Source organism: Ranitomeya imitator, chromosome 1 (genome assembly GCF_032444005.1).
Source record: "Ranitomeya imitator isolate aRanImi1 chromosome 1, aRanImi1.pri, whole genome shotgun sequence".
NCBI lineage: Eukaryota > Metazoa > Chordata > Amphibia > Anura > Dendrobatidae > Ranitomeya > Ranitomeya imitator.
Genome location: NC_091282.1, coordinates 195971953 through 195996141, shown reverse-complemented (window position 1 = coordinate 195996141; position 24189 = coordinate 195971953). Strand labels below are relative to the sequence as shown.

At 37.6% G+C, this 24189-nt stretch overlaps 1 protein-coding gene across 5 annotated transcripts in view; it reads left to right on the top strand.

The window, feature by feature from the left end:
- SEMA6A (semaphorin 6A) overlaps positions 1-24189 on the top strand; it is a 339475-nt gene that overhangs the window by 201354 nt on the left and 113932 nt on the right. For 2 of the 5 annotated variants that reach the window (XM_069753286.1, XM_069753279.1), the window contains one exon: positions 17738-23610. The exons of 2 other annotated variants lie outside the window; for them this stretch is intronic. In XM_069753286.1, the coding sequence (XP_069609387.1) occupies positions 17738-18918 (1181 nt within the window). In that variant the 3' untranslated portion in view covers positions 18919-23610. Of the gene's footprint in view, positions 1-17737; positions 23611-24189 lie in introns of those variants that run through there. One more of the 5 variants, XM_069753312.1, reaches the window with a different exon arrangement.

The following is a 24189-nucleotide window of genomic DNA, read 5'->3' as shown; positions in this document are numbered from 1 at the left end:
AGCCAATGAAAACCCAAAAGTCATTATCTCAGTAATTTAGAATACTTTTAACACCAGCTTTAAAAATGATTTCAAAATCCGAAATGTTGGCCTATTGAAATGTATGTTCTTTGCAATGCGATGCGGCATGACATGAAGAAGATCAGCCTGTGGCACTTCTGAAGTGTTATGGAAGCCCAGGTTGCTTTGATAACATCTTTCAGCTCATCTGCATTGTTGGGTCTGGTGCCTCTCATCTTTCTCTTGACAATACCCCATAGATTCTCTATGAGGTTAAGGTCAGATGAGTTTGCTGGCCAATCAAACACGGTAAAACTGCTGTTTTTAATCCAGGTATTGGTAATTTTGGCAGTGTGGACAGGTGCCAAGTCCTGCTGGAGAATGAAATTTCCATCTCCAAAAAGCTTGTCGGCAGAGGGAAGCATGAAGTGCTCTAAAATTTCCTGGTAGATGGCTGCGCTGACTTTGGTCTTGATAAATCACAGTGGAATTACACCAGCAGATGACAGGGCTCCCCAAATCATCACTGATTGTGGAAACCTCACACTAGACCTCAAGCTGCTTGGATTGTATGCCTCTCCACTCTTAATCCATACTCTAGGACTTTGATTTCCAAATGAAATGTAAAATATAGTTTCATCTGAAAAACAACACCTTGGACCACTGAGCAACAGTCCAGTTCTTTTTCTCCTTGGCCTAGGTAAGCTTCTAGTGTTGTCTATTGGTCATGAGTAGCTTGACACAAGGAATGCGACACTTGTAGCCCATGTCCTGGATACATCTGTATGTGGTGGCTCTTGAAGCAATGATTCCAGCAGCAGTCCACTCCTTGTGAATCTCCCCAGTATTTTTGAATGGCCTTTTCTTAACTATGTTTTTAAGGCTGCAGTTATCCCGGGTTGCTTGTGCATCTTTTTCTATCACACTTTTTCTTTCAACTCAACTTTCCATTAATATGCTTGGATACAGCGCTCTCTGAACAGCCAGCTTCTTTAGCAATGACCTTATGTGGCTTACCCTCCTTCTGGAGTGTGTCAATGACTGCCTTCTGGACATCTGTCAAGTCAGCAGTATTCCCCATGATTGTGGAACCTACTGAAACAGACTAAGGGACCTTTTTAAATACTTAGGAAGCCTTTGCAGGTGTTTTTGTTAATTATTCTAATTTACTAAGATAATTACTTTTTGGTTTTCTTTGGCTGTAAGCAATAATCATCAACATTAGCAGAAATAAGCACTTGAAACAGATACCTCTGTTTGTAATTACTCTATATATATGTTTCATTTTCTGTATTGAAGAGCTGAAATAAAACAACTTTTTGATGATATTTTAATTTTGTGAGAAGCACCTGTATGTCCCCCTTTCTGCCACTGTTCCTTATTGCATAGAAAACAAAGTTATATTCTCCTCCCCTACATTTCCCCGCTGCATGGCCTCCTCTTCTGAAGTTGGCAGTGATGGGAGCGCATAACTTCACTGTCATGCACCCCCAGTCACGTGCACACTGATGTCAGTTGCTGGCCTTTGACTGGCCGGCAGCGTGTAGTCCAGTGCATGGACCCAGTGGGTCTCTGTGCCATAATACACTTCCGCTGAATGTGCATCCAAGGAAGCACTACCAGTTGAGGTTTTCACTGGCCTTAGCGGGCCCCCCATCCACATGTGCCCATTCGCAACCTCTGCTATTGTGATTTACATCCCTGCCAGAGACTGCCTATTTATGGAAAACGAGATGCAATACCAGAGACTGCCTATTTATGGAAACTGTAATGCAATAACATAGACTGCCTATTAATAGAAACCAAGATGCAATACCAGAGATTTTCTATTTATAGAAACCAAGATGCAATACTAGAGACTAGTGATGAGCGATCGTGCTTGGATAACGTGATATCCCAGCATGTTCGGGTGTTGTCCATTGGCGTGATTGGATAATATATTCAAGTCCCTGCAGCCACATGTTTTGCAGCGGTGGTCAGCCGCAACAAATGCATGGATTGCCTGTTTGGCAATCCTTGCACGTTTGCTCATCACTACTAGAGACTGCCTACTTACGGTAACCGAGATGCAATACCATAGACAGGCTGTTTTCCTGATCCTGTATTGTTTTTCTTTTGTTCATCCATCCATCTGTTCCTGAGATAAGACCCTCATTCCCATTTATGTAAAGCTAGTCTTGTTAGTCAAATGCGTGTGGTCCTCTTCTTTGAGATTCTCCTTGAGGACCAAGTCGAATTGGCTAAAATAGCTAGATTCATACAGGAGGGAAAATAAGTATTTGATACACAGCCAAATTTGCACGTTTTCCCACCTACATAGTATGGAGAGGTCTGTAATTATTATCGTAGGTACACTTCAACTGTGAGAGACAGAATCTAAAAAAAATCCAGAAAATACATTTTGCATTTTATTGCATGAAATAAGTATTTGATACAATAGAAAAAAGTACTTAATATGTGGTACAGAAACCTTTGATTGCAATTAGATCTCAGACGTTTCTTGTATTTCTTAACCAAGTTTGCACACACTAAAGCTGGGATTTTGGCCCACTCTTCCGTACAGTTCTTCTCCAGATCTTTCAGGTTATGGGGCTGTTGCTGGATAACATTGAGTTTCAGGTCTCTCCAAAGATTTTCTACTGGGTTGAGGTATGGAGACTGGCTAGGCCACTCCAGGACCTTGAAATGTTTCTTACTGAGACACTCCTTAGTTACCTTGACTATGTATTTTGGTCATTGTCATCCTAAAACACCCAGCCACAGCCACTTCAATGCTTTTACTGAAGGAAGGATGTTGTTGGCCAAAATCTCACGATACATGACCCCATCCATCCTCCCTTCAATACGGTGCAGTTGTCCTGTCCCTTTTACAGAAAATCACCTCCAAATTATGTTGTTTCCCCCACCGTGCTTCTCGGCTGAGACGGTGTTCTTGGGGCTGTATTCATCCTTTTTTCCTCCAAATACAGTGAGTGTAGTTGATACCAAAAAGTTTGATTGTGGCCTCATCTGACCTCATGACCTTCTTCCATGATCCTCTGGATCATCCAGCTAGTCATTGGCAATCTTTAAATGGGCCTGGATATGTGCTCGTGTGAGCAGGGGGACCTTGCTTTCCCTGCATGATATTAATCCATGATGGCATAGTGTGTGACTAATGGTAATGTTTGAGACTGTGGTCCTAGCTTTTTTCAGGTCATTGACTCAGTCCTCCCATGTGGTTCTGGGCTGATTCCTGAGAATTATCCTTATCCCATGAGATGAGATCTTTCATGGAGCCTCAGACCGAGGAAGATTGACAGTCATCTAGTGTTTCTTCCATTTTGTAATAATTGTGCCAACAGTTGGCCCTGGTATCCTTAGACAGCATTTTGTTCTTGGCCATGGTGGAGAGATTGCAGTGTGATTGTGTGTGTGGACAGGTCTTTTATACAGGCAACTAGTTCAAACAAGTGCAATTAATACATGTTTCAAACAAGTGCAATTAATACATGTAATGAGTGCAGAGAAGGAGGGCTTCTTAAAGAAAAAAAGAAGTCTGTGAGCCAGAATTCTTGCTGGATGGTAAGTGATCAAAAACTTATTTAATGCAATAAAATGCAATTTAAAAATCATACAATGTGATTTTCTGGCTTTTCTTATAAGATTCTGTCTCACAATTGAAGTGTGCCTACTAAAAAATTACAGACCTCTCCATTCTTTGTAGGAGGGAAACCTTGCAAATACGGCAATGTATCAAAAACTTACTTTCCCCATTTGGTAGGGAAAATGTCCAGCAACAGATCCGGAAAAGTAAGTGCTAAAAACAACTATTTATTTAAAAAAAGACTACAATTTTTTTTTTGCATCATATTACTAAAAATTGCATATCCCTGGGAATGCACCAGACCGACGCATTTAAAACTACTTGTTCTTACCATACTATGGTGTATTACCATACACTTTAGTGTATTCCCTGGGATATGCAATTTTTACTAATATGATAAAAAACAATTGTAGTTTTTAAATAAATAGTTTTTTTTAAATAGTTTTTAACACTTACCTCTCTGGATCTGTTGCTGGACATCTTCCCTACCAAGCTGTCTGAATTTTCTGCTGCCGACACAGGCCTTCATGTCCCTGCATTACTGGAGGACTTCAGTTTATGGGTGAGCTGGATAACCATTTTTTATATTTTCTCCACTGTACACAGGGAATATAGGGCGATATTTCGGAGATGAAGAAACACAGGAGCAAAAAACAAACACACACCAGATTCAGGACAATAGTGGCATTTACACCAGGTTAATCAATTGACACATTGATTGGAAGTGACAGGTCTTCTATAATGTTTTTCATCTATTTTGTCTTTCATCATCTGTGAAACAGCCATTCCGTCTGTGAATTAAACATTTTAAAGCTGTTTTCTCCTTTGCGTTTATAGACTAATGCATATTTCATCAGAGATCTCAGCACAGACTCATGCTATATGCATCTGGGACTATATTAGCTAATTCTCCGCATGTTTCCTGTAATTTTGTTATGAGTCTGGCATAAAGAATGCTTCACAGTCCCAAATACAACAGGCGTCTTAGTGCTAACACTTCCAGAGAATCGTATGAATGAAGAATATATAAATGGAAAGTAACTGAACACAATTTCCCTGAAATATCTCCGATGTGCAGATTATAATTTACACAACAGGCAAATGATATTTAGAGGTGGTAGGAAGGCAAGTGGGCTGAATCACATATATCTGTGTTAAGCTTCGCCTGAAGATGAAAAGCTCAAAATAGCTTTAACACCCACTGTATGCAAAACTTACTGGCTGCAGCACGCTCCATTATTGGAAGTTTGCAACTAATTAGTAGCTTCATGAAAAAATCTTGTCTTTAATTTATGGCATTCCACGTCCATTTGCCAATGTTTAAGTTTCATACAGTGCCATCTGTTCCACATTATTGTGTAAGCACTAGAGGGAAGACTGCTTCTTCAAATACTTTTTCAAATAGTTCCAATTGGTCTCGTATTTAACTGACTGTGCCCAGTGATTAGCGGAACAGGCTGCAGCCACAAGTGTTGAAGAATTTGAATATGATGCTAACAAAGCAATACAAATGTAAAAGTTTGCATTGAGCAAGTACAATTAAATATAATACGCAATACTAGAAGCACACTATCGTTCAAAAGTTTAGGGTCACTTAGAAATTTCCTTATTTTTTAAAGAAAAGCACAGTTTTTTCCAATGAATCTAACATTAAATGATTCAGAAATACACTCTATACATTGTTAATGTGGTAAATGACTATTTTAGCTGCAAACATCTGGTTTGTAATGCAATATCTTCATAGGTGTATAGAGGCACATTTCAAACAACCATCACTCCAGTGTTCTTATGGTACTTTGTGTTTGCTAACTGTGTAAGAAGGCTAATGGATGGTTAGAATACCCTTGAAAACCCTTGTGCAAAAGTATGTTAGCACAGCTGAAAACAGTTTGGCTGATTAGAGAACCTATAAACCTGACCTTTCTTTGAGCTAGTTCAAATCTGGAGCATTACATTTGTTGGTTCCATTAAACTCTCAAAATGGCCAGAAAAAAAGAACTTTCATGTGAAACTCGACAGTCTATTCTTGTTCTTAGAAATGAAGGCTATTCCATGAGAGAAATTGCCAAGAAACTGAAGATTTCCTACAGCAGTGTGTACTACTTCCTTCAGAGGAGAGTACAAACAGGTTCTAACCAGAGTTAAGAGAAGTGGGAGGCCCCGCTGCACAACTGAGCAACAAGACAAGTAAATTAGAGTCTGTTGTTTGAGAAATCGATGCTTAACAGGTCCTCCACTGGCAGCTTCATTAAATAGTACACATAAAATACCAGTGTCAACGTCTACAGCGAATAGGCGACTCCAGGATGCTGGCCTTCAAGGCAAAGTGGCAAAGAAAATCCATGCGACTGGCTAATAAAAGGAAGATATTAATATGGGCAAAAAAACACAGATATTGGACAGAGGAAAATTGGAAAAAGTGTTACGGACAGACGAATCCAGGTTTGAGGTGTTTGGATCACACAGAAGAACATTTGTGAGATGCAGAACAACTGAAAAGATGCTGGAAGAGTGGCTGACGCCATCTGTCAAGCATGGTGGAGGTAATGTGATGGTCTTGGGTTGCTTTGATGCTGGTAATGTGGGAGATTTGTACAAGGTAAAAGGGTATGGCCAGCGGAGTCACCAGATCTCAGCCCCATTGAGCTGTTGTGGGAGCAGCTTGACTGTAAGGTATGCAAAAAGTGCCCATCAAGCCAAACCAACTTGTGGGAGGGGCTTCTGGAAGCATGGGGTGAAATTTCTCTAGATTACCTCAGGAAATTAACTGCTAGAATGCCAAAGGTCTGCAATGCTGTAATTGCTGCAAAGGGAGCATTCATTGATGAAAGCAAAGTTTGAAGGAGAAAATTATTATTTCAAATAAAAATCTTTTTTTCGAACGTTGTCAATGTCTGGACTAGATTTTCAATTGATTTGGCAACTCATTTGATCAATAAGTGTGAGTTTTCATGGAAAACACAAAATTGTCTGGGTAACTCTAAACATTTGAATGGTAGTATATGGCTAAAAATATGTGATTATTTAGGCCTCATTCAGACATTAGTGATTCTTCTCATATGCCAAAAATTGTCCAATTTTCTTGTTTTGAATTTGATTTCCATCAGTGTTTTTGCACAGTATTTCACTTTTTTTCTATCAATTACAATCAGTGGGTAGCACCGTTTCTATGCAATACTGGGTTCTTGGGTTCAAATCCCACCAATCACATCATCTGCAAGGAGCTTGTATGCTTTCCCCGTGTTTGATTGGGTTTCCTCCTACACTCCAAGTCTTACTGAGAAGGAATTTAGATTGTGAACCCCAATGGATATTTCTCCATGGTATACATGGGAATTTGTCAGTTGTGACATAATCAGCGTTCTTAGATGTAGCATGTAGCAGAGCTCAGAATATTAACTCCACCCTCATGAGGCTCTATATGTATGTTGTCTATTGACTGCTTACAGTGGAGGGGCTGTGGTAAGTCAGGCAAGCCTATGAGGCCTAGTCCCAGCAATAATAATCACCTGATGAAAAAAACCTTCATTGTAAGTAAACAACAGCACACAGCTGAAAAAAGTGATACATCTTTGAAATCAGTGTTTTAGCCTGTATCTCCTGGTATCTTCAGATTTCATAGCAAAAACCTGTTGGCAGATTTCCTGTAATTAGGGGCATGTAGGAATAAAATTTGAAGGATTCATTAAGAGGCTCCTCAATGCTTCTCTGGAGTAATGCCGTTTTTGATTAATATGACGGACTGGCATAGCCACTACCCAGTGCCACCCGAGATCCTCCCCAGCACCATCCATTTGGGCAAAATTGCTTGATACTAGCTTGAAATTTCAGCATTAATTTTACAACTTTTTAATGTGTTTTGTTTTCCATAAAAAATACAATAGAACACTTACGTGAAAAGCAGACATCATAATAAGACTTTATATGGCATTTGTCTAGTAATATCTATAAAGGGTCTTGCAGAAATCCATGCACATGCTACAGTAAAAAACCCACTATAAAGTATGGAACAAATTTTTAGTCTGAAACAACTCCACCATGCGTCAGCATACCTTGAAAGTTTCTCAAGTGACACAAAGACACACAGGATAATTAACCTTTTCATCACTAAAGTGGATTTGGCTGTTGTAACTGTATCAATTTTCTCATTTTACCACAAAGTGGATTTCACTGGGAATAGCATCGATGTTCTGAACAGACCCAAGTAAATTACATTTTTTCTAGACAAATTGTACTGTCATTTGGCTGTGATAAATATACATTTATGCAATTTGTATGCTCTAAAGAGAGTTATTACATCTTCTCGCAATTTTCTCTGCTATGAAGAAACATGGTGAACGAAGAGTGGCTCTTATCAGTCTGTCAATTCAGTGCGCGCAAACTGTTGGCGGTAATTCCAAGTGAGATGCCAGAAAGTGTATTTAGGGTCTGCTAATGGATCTCATAAGGTCCTTAAGTCTCATAAATTGCTCATTAGAATAATAAGCCATATTCTTCTTAATTATCACGATTCACTCCTTACCAAATGACCGTAGCGATAACTGCCCAATGTGGTCTAAGCAGCCGCATATACAAAGTCCATCTGTACCAAAAATGCTATCCATGAGATTAGGGAGAAAAATCTTCCACAAATGGAATAATAACTGTGGAAATATGAATTTCTTAGCACCAAGTTAACAAAGCATTAGTTTCTACCCACTGGTATGATCCTCTGACTTTTGAACTGTTTTGACTATGATATAGAGAGTTTTGTGGTCACTACAAATATCTTTGAGATGCATTTATTAAATACATTATCAGCATATTGCAAACTGAACTGTCCCTGAACTTACCCTTTCCTCTCATTCTTCCCTTTCCTTCGCATAAAACTGCATAAAGTTTCCCATACACATTTGAGCAAGGCAACTAAATCTTCAAAATTCTGTGGGGCGGTTCTATGAATAAAGGCCATACAGGCTCTCCTACAACAGATTATTGAGCTGAAAAAGCATTGGGCATGTTGAAATGCAGCAAACTACTTCCAGAAGTGTCTGGCAGCTGCTTATTCCCCCTCCAAACTCAAGACTTGTTCCCCTTTGTGTAAATCAAGTGTGCATGTGTAAGAAGGATCGGGAGAAATAGCTGTTGGCCAGCAGATATTTAGGGAATGTTCACATGCTGAAAAACTCTGCGTACAATACACATATTTTTGTACATTTTTTGTGTGCGTTTACTTGTTTTTTTTCTATTCATTTGAATAGGTAAAAATGCAGCAGAAACACTGATAGAATTGACATGCTGTAGACCAAAAACAAACGCCCAGCAGCTCAAAAATTCAAGGGGAAAAAAGCATAAGGCTAGGTTCACATTTCATTAATGGGTGTCCGCTAGCGGTCTCCATTACATGGCGCAATTGTCGCAATTAGCGCTATGTAACGGATCCATTAGCGCACCCATTGACTGCAATGTGCTAACGGATCTCTAGTGCATCGCTAGCGCATGCCTTTTTTGGCATGCGCTAGCGATGTCCCGTTAGTTTCGGACGGACCTCGGACAGTGCTTGCAGCGTCCGAGGTCCGTTCCTCGCTAGCGCAGATCGGGTATCTGCGCTAGCGGGATCGCCAAACGCGATCCCTTTTGGGACATTGCGTTAGCGCAATCCGCTAACATATGCGCTAAACGGATTGCCCTAACGCAATGTGAACCTAGCCTAAGTGAGATTTTTTAAATCTTATTTAGTATGCTAGTACTGTGAATTGCAATATTTTTCCATGAGAGAAAAGCTACAAAAAACCCACATTGGAACATACACTTAAGGCACAGTCAGAAGGACATATAAATCGGAACGAGATTGGAACACAGTGCACGGACTGGCTGGCAGCTCTCCTGACTCGAGCATGACAGCTACATAGAAGTACATGAAGCTGTCACCCTCAGGTGAGGAGAGCTGCCGACCAGTCCATGCACTGTGTTCCAATCTCATTCCAATTTATACAGACTTCTGACTGCCTCCTTAGTGTTTAAGCCTCTTAAGTTTCAAGTCAAACTCTGTCTTGCTAATTTTGAGTCCCACATAATTTCATAAGTGGTCCCTGAACTGAGATCTCCCTATTTAAGTCAAATCAGCTCTTGAAACGGATGTTGAAAAGTCTCGGCATCACACTGTAACTCATCTTCTACAATGCAGCTTTCAAAATGACTAGTAGCATATATATTCATAAAAAAATGTGCTTTTTGTGTATAGGCTTTACTTTTGATTAGCTAATGGTAAAGCTTTTCCAAATATACATTTGCAAATAGAAATTCAAAATATCGGTATCATTGGGTTTGGACTATCACACACAGTTCTTTTATGCAGGATCAATCTCTAGTTAGCTATCAATCTCCCTTTCATCTTTTCATACTGAATTATCAATCCATAGATTTAGAAAGGTTTGGCTTTGTGCAACAAGAACATTGTGTTAGCGCCAAGTAGATGTCCCCTGTTGTTAATGATTAATGCTTCTAAGAGGGAGTTGACCTGTTTTCTGCTTTCTTTCACTGAATTGCTTGGTTCTTCAGCATTCACATCAGGGAGATGATAAATTCTTGCTCAGAATCCTAATAATACCTGATCCTTTTTCTCCACCCCTCCCCCCCAAATAAAATCACACTGTTATGATGTGCATCCATGTACATGCATAAAGATGCTTGGATTTTAAGTCATTCACAGTGAAATGGCCTTCAATGCATTCAGTTGTAAGAGCTTCAGCCAGTTCAGCACATTTTTGACTGGATGCTTTAGCTTATTACACATTAGCCAAGATATAAAGTCCGCTAGATTCTTAACAAGCGTTTGACTTTAACTCTACCTCCACAGTTGGAATAGTTTCTATAGCACGTACATCTACTTAACCTCAGATCATTAACACACTGCAGTGAAAATTTACAGTATGATGCTGTGGTTTAGCAGTAAATTTAGTAGTGTGGTGACTGGGCTCTCCTCTTTCCTGTGTGTTACGTATAGCTTATATCTTTTTAATACCATGTGATTTTCAGTTTTCTAAATGAGCTAGAAATGTGTGCAAACCTCAACCCATAGAGTGCATCAAGTGCTCTAGTTTCTCAGTAATCTTTCTCTGAGACCATCACAATTTGTTTTTGCTGAATCTTTTCAACCCTGTGTTCAGCTATACTTTTTTAACTAACAGGCATTTTAAGAGGTTTATATCTAGCAGGTCATGCCAGCTGCTTAGAGGAAAAAGTCTGGAAACGGGTACCAATAAAGAACAATATCGTGTAACTTGTAATGACATGAACAAAATACCCTTTTTAGTTTTTTTAGGCTGCCGATCTAAATTTTGCTCATTTTTTTCATGACATATTGGTATGTTTATAGAACATTTTTATAGTATTTTTTATTTCGTTACCTTATTTGGGCTGAACAGTAGAAATATAATTTTTATTTCTTAAATATCCAACTTCATAAATTCAAAAAAGTTAGAATGGGTAGCTTCTTTTGTCTCATCCATTTGATGTGATATAGACTGTGTTAGATATGGGCTTTAGGAAGTTCTTGGGTTATACCAGGCAGAGTATTTATGGGCTATAGTTTTTTTTCTAGTATTTCCCTCAAAAATGCAGTAGAGAGCCGGATGTCAATATGCATGACACCAGTAGTCCTGCCCTGTCAACAGGAAGTAAAAATGCTGCTCTGTTTGCAAGGAGCAGCTGAATCTCTGGCAGGAGCAGTCAATGACCAGCACTGGGTACAACAGGCAGGTTGTTGACTCTGTTAGCAACTACATGCCTTTTTTCCTACGTCCCAGATATCCTTTTTAAGCTTTACCAAATCACCAACTACATTTACAGAAATGCAGTTGCAAACATGCAAGGACCTCCACTGTGCATCGCTGTTGTCTGCGGACACTCATTATTGTACTGCTCCCTAGCACTTCAGTGAAAATAATACTTTCTGCTACAGCCTAAAATTTCAAATTTTGAATCATTGGACTAGTTGACCTGTTGCCATTTTTTCAGCACAATACCCCATTCCCTATGTTTTTGTGTATATTTGAATCACTTGGTCTTGGTTCCATGTGGAAGGTATGACTTTATGACTGCAGTTCTTCTATGAAGACAATTTATGGACAAACTGCTCCAAACAGTAGATTGTAGTAGCTGGATAACATCTTCTGACTTTGAGTGGTAAAGTAAGCATGATGTGCTTTTCATCTGCTGCACCAAGTTTCCCTGGCCTACTACTGCAACTGCAATCTACAACTGCAATCTACAACATTGACCATTTCTTGGTGCTTCATCAAAGAGCTTTAACAGCACCTTTTAAAACCGTAGTCTTTGGAAACTTTGCTTTGGAAAAACCTTGCTGATGCAGTGTCACTACCATATTGCTGTGCTCAAGTACTGTTCTAATTATTGTCATGTTCTATGACCTGGGACATGAATCTCCCTTCCGCAACCTCGCCTTTTGTAACATAGTGAGTCTGTTCACCAACCAGTTTTAAACCTCCTACACATGTTTTTTTTTTCAATGAATGATTGACCTACATATGAAAATTACTTATTCACCTGTCTATAATCTTACAAAAGTAAAAATTCGTGTTCATTTGAAGGCTTAGGGTGGTCACCCCAAATATTGTTTTGATTTAGGGTTTTTTGGTTCATTTATTTTGCATTTTGTTAATTAATACAAACAAATTATTAATGCTTCTAGTTTTGAAATTATTCTTTGTTAGCAGCATTTTTTTCCACCCTGGCCTAAAGCTTTCACACAATGCTGTATGATCACCAGAAGGGATGAAAATACAGAACATGGCAGGAGGATTCTAGAGCCTCAAATATTGAACATATGGTGTTTTCCACCTCGAGACATCCGTGGTCAAGAAACACCTACCAATTAACTACATGAATATGATCAACCTAATCAATATTCAACATTTCTTTTCCAAGAAAATTAGCATTGTACAGTTTCTACTCCAGTCACACAGCTCCCATGTGACCTTTCTAGTAATGTTGTAGCTACGGTCACAGACAAACGTTTTGTATTCCTATGTAATAGTATCATTATTTCTTAAAATAAATTTCTAAAACTGAGCTGAAGTTTAAAAAAGGAGCCCTATATTGAAATGGTACTTGTGACACAAAGACTAGACCTATTTCAATAAATGGAATGTGCATTTGTGTATTAATGCATATAAGGCACAGAAGAGCTTTTATTAACCTCTGGAAGGCCACTGGTCGCTTGCGTAGCCACTCACAAATTTCTATTTATCATCTCTATACTGTGTAGTGACTGACACATCAATCACGTACAGTATAACTGGCCTAATCAATAGAATACATTTCTGTCTGCTGCTTAAACGACATTATTAGATGTCTTACAAATTGGTAAGAGTGTTCAGGCTTTTCTTTGTTCTGTGATTTCCGTCATATTATTATATTTCCTTTTTCAGCCTGCATGATTGATATGAACTATTGTTCATATCTTAGCTTGGAGCAAAGCTTTATTAGAATGGCATAGATGTCATGTCCTGCTTAATGGAGTAAGCAGTAGGTTGTAAACCTTGAAATGGATCGAGGTGAACAAGCAAAATACAGGACTAATAAGTTGCTTCTTATACATATAATAAGTTGCTGTACAATAAATCAGGGGGGTAACTTTGAACCTATATGTCCTGCCTACCAGAATGCGTTATTCATAGTTCTTGTCTCTAATAATGGGCACGCAGTGGAATCTTTTTAGACCCTTCTTAAATTCCATTGCCTAGATGACTACAGCATCTTCACCATGAAAAGTATTGTTTCTAAATTAAATTGTCTTGTTTTCATTTACTCATTGCGTTCTTCATTTGCAATTATACAGAACAACTGCACGCAGCATTCTGTGCCGAATCTAAAACTAGGTTTATACCATGCACACAGCTTTACTTTTACTTCTTAGGTCAGTCATGTGATCTTGTTTTTCTTTTATTCAACAAATGAATTCCCTGAAGCATATGAAGAAATAATTAGCGAGAATTCTTTTGTTATTATTTTTATTGGCAGGAAAGAATAGGAATTGACAGGTTTCTATCGACATGGCCATGTATTTCATACACAAACATGCCTCTCAGGATTCCATTAAAATTCAAATATTTGAAGCCACACTCAACTTTGCCCAGATGTTTTCCCAAATCAAAAGGAAATATTATTTTTCATTTTTAATATCATGTAAAAGTAGTAAATAAATAAATAAATTCCAGGTGTATTTGGGTGTCTTAGTTTTGCATTTCAAAATAATGAACTCCTGCACATAAAAAAGTGCAAGTTTCAACCTCTCGAGTCACCAACATGTTCCATATCTTCCATTTGCTTTTTTTCATGTTCTTAGCTGTCTACTTATCATTAGCTACACCTTTTCAACCTAGACATACATAAATAAATCTGGTTGGTCCACTAAAGGCACCCACTCCTCATTTTTGATCTGTACTTTGGACCTTTCTACGTTTTTTTTTCAACCGGCACATCTACAGTGTGAAATATTTTTGCTTGCAACATCCACTCGAACAATTTCCTGCAACTTTTTTTTTGTATTATCTTAAACGGAAATGTGAATGGAGTCTACAGGATATGACTTGTAGACTCTGGCAGCTCCATTGTTCCATTACTACTTTCCATAGAGAAATGGGGGACTGGTGATACGACCGCACACACAAATACGCTAACACAGAAACATTAGGTGGGTACTGCAAAACATTTTGTTATTTTATTGTATATTTCATTTTGTTTTTATGATTTTTCATCTTTTAAACTTTGACAAATTGTAGATTTTGTAAACCTATGATACAAGTTGCTCTAAATCTGCTACTAATATCACTCACAAACATGAATTAATTACAGTAAGATAATGCTTTGCTAATAAGTATGTATTTGTGTACATTAAGAGCTTGATAAAAACAATTAAGATCCCCAAGTACGGTAATTTTACATTGAGGGTCTATAATTTATTGGCAGTAACTTGAATTTGCGATAGAATAAATCATTTTAACTGATTGAATTAAAATTGTTTGTGAATGGCATAAGTAACTTTTTATTGCATGACCTTGTATTTTATGTTTATGATAATTTTTTACTATAAATTACTGTAAACTAAAATATATTTGTAATATAAGTACAATGCTTCTCCATGCTGAGCTTGAGATGACCTCCTTCATGATTACCATGTATAATGTAGACAAAGTCTAAGGTACTGGAATTCCCAATAAAGCCTTGATTTTGAAAAAGGCTCTATAAGGCTGATAAATTGAACCTTTTACTTTGTTATTTTAATGAAGTGAAAAAATAAAAGCTAGGTATCATTGTGAATTTTAGTGCCTTTGACTTCTACTTTGCCTAAATTGTCTCTCCTTAGCACAAAAAGTGATTCAGTGTGCAAATATTTTTGTTTGATAGATGGATTTATTGTTAATGACAAATCTCATCTGCAAGAGATTATCTTTCATGATTATTATTCTATTTTACAAACATATAGATTTAAACAAAATATTAAAATATCTAATTTTTTTTATTAACTATATTTTTTTAAAATGTCCACACTTAGACAAAGTTGCCAGAGCCCTTTGCTTCTTCTAGTGAAAAGAAACACAGTATAGTGCTGTTCTATTGACCTGATTAGGGATTAAGAAATTACATTTAATCTGACTTTTGGAAATGTCTAAAGGTACCGTCACACATAGCGACGCTGCAGCGATACCGACAACGATCCGGATCGCTGCAGCGTCGCTGTTTGGTCACTGGAGAGCTGTCACACAGACCGCTCTCCAGCGACCAACGATCCCGAGGTCCCCGGTAACCAGGGTAAACATCGGGTAACTAAGCGCAGGGCCGCGCTTAGTAACCCGATGTTTACCCTGGTTACCATCCTAAAAAGTAAAAAAACAAACGCTACATACTTACCTTCCGCTGTCTGTCCTCGGCGCTCTGCTTCTCTGGTCTGGCTGTGACGTCACCGCTCTGCTTTCTGGCTGCCCGGCGCTCACAGCCAGAGCAGGAGGAGAGCAGAGCACAGCGCTGGAGGACAGACAGCGGTAGGTAAGTATGTAGCGTTTGTTTTTTTACTTTTAGGATGGTAACCAGGGTAAACATCGGGTTACTAAGTGCGGCCCTGCGCTTAGTTACCCGATGTTTACCCTGGTTACCAGCGAAGACATCGCTGAATCGGTGTCACACACGCCGATTCAGCGATGTCTACGGGGAGTCCAGCGACGAAATAAAGTTCTGGACTTTCTTCCCCGACCAGCGATCTCCCAGCAGGGGCCTGATCGCTGCTGCCTGTCACACTGGACGATATCGCTAGCGAGGACGCTGCAACGTCACGGATCGCTAGCGATATCGTCTAGTGTGACAGTACCTTAAGTCATTCCCAAGAGCCATTTAGCCACCAGACAATTCTATTAACATCAAAAAAGAATAGCCCAAATAGTCAAGTATCAATGAAATGTCTAGGAACAGTCACTTGTCTTCTTCTATGGCATTTTTCTCCTTTTGACCTGATCTAGTCAAAGCTTGAGTATAGCTCAAGATTATCTTCTAATTTCTAATCTTAACTATAAAAAGACCCACATATTCAATGTGTGTCTAGATTTTGTAGTATATTGTGGCCATAGCTATCATCCAACCAAGAATGGTTAGTATAGATATTGACTGCCGCCCATAATGATTTGAATCCCTCAGGTCTAATTTTTATCTAACCTGTGTACATTTTTCCTGTTTAGATTACCTTAATTGCCATGCTAGTTCCATGTAATTAGTGATCAGAAGGGAAATATTTTCATATTATCATGAACATGTCTACACAAACTTATTGCCTTAACCCATATTCTATTGTCAGGAACTCTACTCTACCCAAACCTTATAAATGACCATTCAATGAAAAATTTCTACTTTAACACCCTAATGCAGTCAATGCTTACTCCTGAAAACACATAACATTAAAGTGATAAAATTACTGTTAATCAAAAAAAAAATTTATTTTAACATTTTTTTATTTCATTTAATTAAACCTTTCTTTTATGTTGTTTTATTATTCAGTTCAATTTAGTTTGTAGTTCAGTTTTAAGCATATGTATATATTCTTCTTATAACTCATATACCAGCGAGTATGTCATGGCAAATATCACAGGAATATTAAAGCAAATGTCAGCAGTCCATAAACCGTTTTGGACATAAAAAAAACCTAAATATTTTACCACTAAAAATACAGCTAGGCATTGCAATAGACGCTACTACTCATCATATCAATACGCTAAATACAACACTATGACTTGAATGGTTAAATCCATGTTTAGGAGTGAAATTTCAATTAAGACTGATTAGATATCTATAAAAAAACATTAGTGATATTGTGATTTCACCAGTCATTCTTAGTGATTTTTCCATAACAACCAATGAGATGTTCACCCATGAAATCATATGGATATTTCAATCAAACGTATATGGCCATAATGTGATCTCTTAACATTGATTAGAAACCATCAAAAGCGATAGATATTAAATGTATGTTGAGTTAACATTTTATAAGCAATTGGCAGATTGTATAATTTATACAGTGTATATATATCGCTTATATACAATAACTAAACCTGTTGTTAATGTTATTTTTATTCATGTACAGAATAATCTAATTAGATATATCCCACTAGAAACTCTGCACTAATGCTGACATAAATTATCATTTTGACAATGTATGACAATTTGTGTACTGCCCATAATGCATTACATTAATTACAATGCTGGCAGGATTAAATTTGGTGCACAAAATTCTCCCCAGGTCACTATAATGACACTTGGAATAGTATATGTTACTCTTTCTTTGGTTAATGAAACATGACAATGTGACACATTAATTTTCTCTGCTGTCTAGATGATTGGGAAACATATGTGTAGTTGCAGTTATTTGCTATGTTTTATAATTACCAAAAAAATAGAGGTACAAATGTGAATTGAATACTGGTCCTCGTCATAGATGTGAATTATTGTACATTAATCATTATATTGACACTTTTATGTTTTTGTGTTAGATTACAAATAATTATTGAAGTATTGATTACTTATAAGCACTTTGCAGAACAAAATAAATATGGTCACATTTCTGAATATATTTTACTAAATGGACCTTCTTTTTATTTATTGCAGGAATAATTCGTGAAAGTTATCTGAAAGGTCACGATCAACTTGTTCCTGTTACACTTTTGGCCATTGCTGTAATTCTAGCTTTTGTCATGGGTGCTGTCTTCTCTGGAATTATTGTATACTGTATCTGTGACCATCGCAGAAGAGATGTGGATGTGGTCCAGAGAAAGGACAAAGACCTGACTCATTCACGTAGAGGATCAATGGCAAGTGTTACCAAGTTAAGTGGACTTTTCACTGATGGTCAGGGCAAGGAGCCTAAGCCAGAAGCTATCCTTACACCATTAATGCATAATGGAAAACTTGCCACACCAAGTACAACTGCTAAGATGTTAATTAAAGCCGAACAACATCACCTTGATTTGGCAGCATTACCAACTCCTGAGTCCACACCAACTTTACAACAGAAGAGAAAGCCCAGCAGGGGTGGAAGAGACTGGGAAAGAAACCAAAATATTATTAATGCCTGTACAAAAGACATGCCTCCTATGCCGTCACCAGTTATTCCCACTGATTTGCCTCTTCGTGCATCACCCAGCCACATTCCAAGTGTAGTAGTCCTTCCCATCACACAACAAGGTTACCAACATGATTATGTAGACCAGCCAAAACTAACGGAGGTGGCACAAATCTCTATTGAAAACCAGAACTCCACTCTAGAGTACAAAACTATTAAAGAACATCTTGCCAGTAAAAGTCCAAATCATGGTGTCAACTTGGTGGACAGTTTAGATAGCATACCTCCAAAGGTACCACAAAGGGAGGCTTCATTAGGTCCTCCGAGTTCTTCAATGTCACAAAATGGAATGGGCAAGCGCATCGACATGCACGCTTCAGCATACAGTGTGGAGTACAAGAGAAACTATCCTACAAACTCACTCACAAGAACTCATCAGTCGTCGACTCTCAAAAGAAACAATACTAATTCATCAAATTCTTCTCATCTCTCCAGACATCAGAGTTTTGGTAGAGGGGATAATCCTCCTCCTGCTCCACAAAGAGTAGACTCTATACATTTCAATGCTGCTCAAGGGCAGACAGTGACTCTTACTAGGCAGCCTAGTATCAATGCATATAACTCACTGCCCAGGTCAGGGGTGAAACGTACTCCCTCCTTAAAGCCAGACGTACCACCCAAACCTTCGTTTTCATCATCTATTATGCCCAATGATGCATGTACATAATTGGAGCAGAAACCTGGAATACCAGATGAAAAGTTTTGCCATTTTGAGCCAGTGTACTGCAACTTCATCAATAAACTTCAATTTCCAAAAAGGCTATTGATAAGCTACAGACTCTTTGGAAAGGAAAGTGAGATATTTTCGTATGAAATTCTGTGATGTATGGTTTATGTTTGCAACTGCAGGACTTGCACACAATCTAAACAGTTTTCACTGTTAATGACTTTTCTCCATAACATCACATCTCATGAGCCAAAAGCACAAAGTTGAATGTTGAACGTTACCTCCTGAAATTCCTCCTGGACTCCAAGGTGGAGTGTAGAAGAGTAACAGACAACAAGAAGAACTAGACGCATGACTTCAGATGATCTAACTCATACTTAATAATGGCGGACGTTTACTACAGATACTGTGAAATGCCCATCAGTGTTACAGCCGCTTGATTAGCAGATGGACGACAAACTGGGCACAGCTACTCTCGATCTCTGCTACTCTTCTCTTTAATGAATAACGTGACCAGTTAACAATAGTAACTTCAATTATTTATTGTTCATTCTGTCTTTCCTAAGGAAATGACTGTCCTGCAAATCACCTTCTGAGCAGCTTTGTGGACAAAAATAAAGAAATAAATGAACTTATGATTCTTATTTAACATGACACTGCTAACTGGAGTAGTTGAGTTATTTTATTATTATTTTTTCCAATAAACTGTCAAAGGAAATAATTTCGAGCTGGCATTCTAAAGTTTGTGTTTGGATTATGTTTTACTCTCCATTTTCCATTCCTTCTTTTTCATCATCATTTTTCAAACCATCTAACTCTATTAGATCTGGTAAGGGGTTTGTGACTTACTGGTTAAGAGTATCTTGGTGATCCATCTTGATCGAACAGGATTTAAAGGGGAATATTTATTTTTCATTGGAAGAAATCACTGGCTGAGCCTTTGATTTATTTTTTTTCTTTCCAAGCCTGGATATAATTTTTTTTTTCAATTAGGAACTGTAAAATCCTCATTGTGACTTATCTTGCACTTCTCTGCATATACCATTGCTGTCAACATTGCCTTGTCAGTAGTGACTATTTTCTGTGAAGGCACTATTTTGTGTTGTGCCATCCTATTTCATATTGCATGTAAGTCAACAACTGAAATCCACCAATGGTGTGATCTTGAGTAATCTGCCAGCTTTTGAACCATACAAAGACTGATCTCACAGGTTGTTTATGGGAAGACTCTATCTATCTGTGAATAACCTTCTCTTCCACATGTAAATTTGTGCCTTACACCCTGAGTTTTGTGTACTTTTTAGTCGTAGTTTCGAAACCTTCTCCTGACTATAGTTGCAGATATTTACCCATAGCCCTGTTTTTCTGACCAGTTTTTTCGGCGCCCAATTGGTATTTTGGAGGATTTAAATTGGTAGTTTGGAAAAGAATGTAGCGGTAATACAAAACTCCATTATCACTTACACAACACTGCAACTGGTAATTCATGTGATCATTCTGGATGTGCCAATTTTGTCCTCAGTCCACCCTTGTGTCATGCTCCCAGTATGTCCACTATTGTGGGTGGCATTTTTACTTCCCCCAACTTTCTCCCTTCTAAACTTTCATATCATTTCAGTATGGTGATATTATACATCAACTAATGTACTGTCTCCATGTCTGGTGTGCACACTGGATGTAATGCGGAATGTGACTAGTTGCCTTCCGTAAGAAGTGTCCTAACCACACTCACAGTATATATGTAAAGTCTGAAATGAAGTTAGATAGCTTAATGCGGGCTGGCTCCTGCTAAAAGTGAATACTACTAGAATAGGGAAACCCTGAAGGACAATACATGGAAAAAATCCCTTTTGGAGATTTTTTTTTCACTTTGGTTAGTCTTTGGGTGTATTAAAATACTTTATCATCTAATTTTTAAGATTTTGTGATTTCTTTATTTTATAATATTTTTGTTTACCAGAGAACCTTTTTTTGTGTTGGTTTTTTGGTTTTTATACCTGTTGTTTTCTGATTTTATTTTTTAATAGCCTGAAATGAATTCTTCTAAGACCCATTAGGGTGTGATTTCTAGAAAATCAAGATGGTTTAGAACATTGTGTATAACAAGGGTGGTTGCATCATTCCAATTCACTATCTGGATTACTTTCTGTACTCATTTTTTTTTCCTGAAGCTCATCCATCAGGATGTGATGACTCTGCTTGCATCTATCATTGTTTTCAGCATGTTATATTCACTTTACTGGTATTAATGTTTTTGTCTACTGGAATATGTTACTGATGATTCTCAGTGTGTCTCAGATATATTTCTGTTCCTAGGCAATTTATTTACCCAGCTACACTAGGAGGAAGCATTAGGGAAGGCATAATGAGCAGGAAAGAACCAAATTTATGTGATAATGTAGAAAAGGCAGCAATTACTGAAATAAATGGAGAACATCATGGTTTCTTACAAACCATTAAATAATCAGAATGGGATGGCATGGTATGTGTACATAAGGCTAGGTTTTGCATTTTAAAGACTTGTTTCAAGAGTCGTATTGCAAAATGTATGTGCTAGGAAACATAGACATGGATTTTCCTGTAGTATGTTGTAGAACTCTTACAAAATGAAGTACAAGGTCACCAAGTCAAACCATAGACAAGAATCATTTTATAGACCACCTACTGCAGCAGCTTTGGTAAAATGTAACTTTTAAGCTCCCTAATTAAGGGATTTGCAATGTCTCTTTTCTACCTGATGTGACATATTAGTTAGAATTTGACATGAGCACAATACCTGCTGCGTGTCAGATGCTTGGCGTGGCTTGTCTGGCATGCAGCAATGTATCTCCATGCCCAATTGAAATGAGTAAATGTTATTATGTATAATAGTTTGCTAGTGGAATGTGATTGTAATGCAAACTGAGTAAGCTAATATGTTCCGAAGATAAAATGTTATCATTTAACAATGTCTTGTGGGAATTTATGTGCCATCAGAAAACAGGTTGCTGGGGCTGCACCTTTGGGACCCACACCAATCACGACAACAACAAAGTCCCAATCCAATAACTCTTTAATCATGACTATAGACATGTGGGGGGTAGCCAAGTACAGTGTGTGGCTATCTATCAGTCCCATCAAAATAGTCATGGCCGCCATCAACAATCATACCTTTCCAAACTTACTGCAGAAAGGAAAGATGAGGTATCTAGATCATGATTCTACCAATCGGTGGAGATCCCAGAGGATGAGCTTTTAGAAAGAAGTCATTTTTTAACTATTGTGTGGATAGGTGATGAATGTGATTAAGGGGAAAATAATAGAAGTCATGAGATGCTCAATGGTAGTCATGAGAAGGGTATCAGTACAGAAAATGGGCCTTAAAATGGTCTGGGCTGAAAAGGAAAGTCTACATTCACTGTATGTGACAGCAAACTGCCGAATCGTGGCAGTTCCTCTTTATTACCTGTGGGTGGCACATAGCCACATGTATTTGAGGTCACCTGGTGATGACTAGTCTCATCCTGTTTCTCACAGTTTTCTTTTGTTGAGCTCTATTGAGAGTAATCGGATGATTCTAGTCTCAAAAATACAGGATTATTGTGACAGTGTGTGAATAGGGCTCTGTCAAGATTTGGTTGTCTGCATTCACATTCAGTGATGCTGATTTTATATTTTAAGCTCAGACAACCCTTTCAAGAAAAATTGTCCTCAAGGGTGGATATTCATTAATGACATTGATAATCAACCCAACCTATTTGTAGGAGTAAACTAGACTACATATTATGTTATATACTACAAAAGCTAAATACTAGATTTACATTTATACAGATAAAAAGAACATAAAGTATTCTGTTAATACAAATTTATATTTTATTGAAATTATTTTGTTTACATCACAAACATTTTTATGAAAATGATAGAGAATACTACTTTTTAGAGATCATGCATGGATTAAAGGGTTTTCCAGCAGAAAAAAGCTATCATCTATCCACAGGATATGTAATAACTTAATCATTAGGTGTTCCACCAATGAAATCCACACCGGTCGTCAGATTGAGGAATTTTTATGACCGATAGAGAATTTTTATCTCCATTACAAAATGGCAGGGCAGGCATGGATACGCAAATGTTGTTCCTTTCATTTTCTTTGGATCTGCCAGAAAAAGTCGAGAGAAGCATTAGCCAGCCCCATAGGTAATGAATGGAAGTCACACATTCGCACTGCATAATTCTAATGGGGATAAAAAATCACAGTTCTGCCAACTGATACAAGTCTCTGCAGTTGTACCCCCATCAATCAATAAGTTATCACATATCCTGTGGGAAGAGGTCTTTTTTTCACCGGACATTTTTTTTAGTAAATTTTACACTGAAGGAAACATTTGAACACACATTTTAATTTACACAAGTGACTTTTTCTTTTTTACCTTGCCTGTATGTCTTTGTACTTATTTTAGTCGGGTATTATCCTGTTTCTCATAAACCTACGTGTGCCTTTGCGATCCACCCTTGCTATACACCGAGTGATTGAACAAATTCAGACTCCTAATTGTGTATTGTTGTAAGATATTGTGATGTCACCAAACTTTTTCTTCATCTTCATATCCCTTAACATCTGATACACAAATTAATGTATGTTGTACAAAAAAATGAAAAAAAAAAATAAAAAAAAACTTTATTACATAAAGTAATAAAAAAGACTGTTCTAAATTCGGTTGTGGCTTATGTGTAATCTGTTAAATTACTTTTCACAAAAATATGTAGAGAAAATTGGCCAAAGGGAAAGGAATTTAACTCTGTTTTATGATTACGAGGCAGAAGAATTGTAAAATATTTAGCTTTAAAACCGTCAAATAATAAATCTCTCATGTTGTTCATGAGTTCATTTTCCTTATATAAAGCAAATTCATAGAAAATTACTTGTATATTTAACATTTTGCCATCATATCTCCTTGGTGTGCCTTTACTCCTTAAAGGTAATCTTTCATTACATTTGACCTATCTAAACTATTAATATGGGTATACAGGTTATATACTGCTGATAACAGTCCTACCTGTAGTCCTAATATCAGATGCTTTTTCAATTATAAATCATCTTTTATCACTTATGTAAATTTACCTCATCCAGGCTCTGGGAAGGATGGTGCCTAAAAGATAACTCTGCCTCCAGAGAAATTATCCTTGTCTTCCTGCAAACACATTTTTTGTTTCTCTCTGAGCTCTGCTGTATTGCAACAATATTGCAACCCTGTCTGCCTGTGAGATAGAAGCCAAGAGGAACCTGCAGAT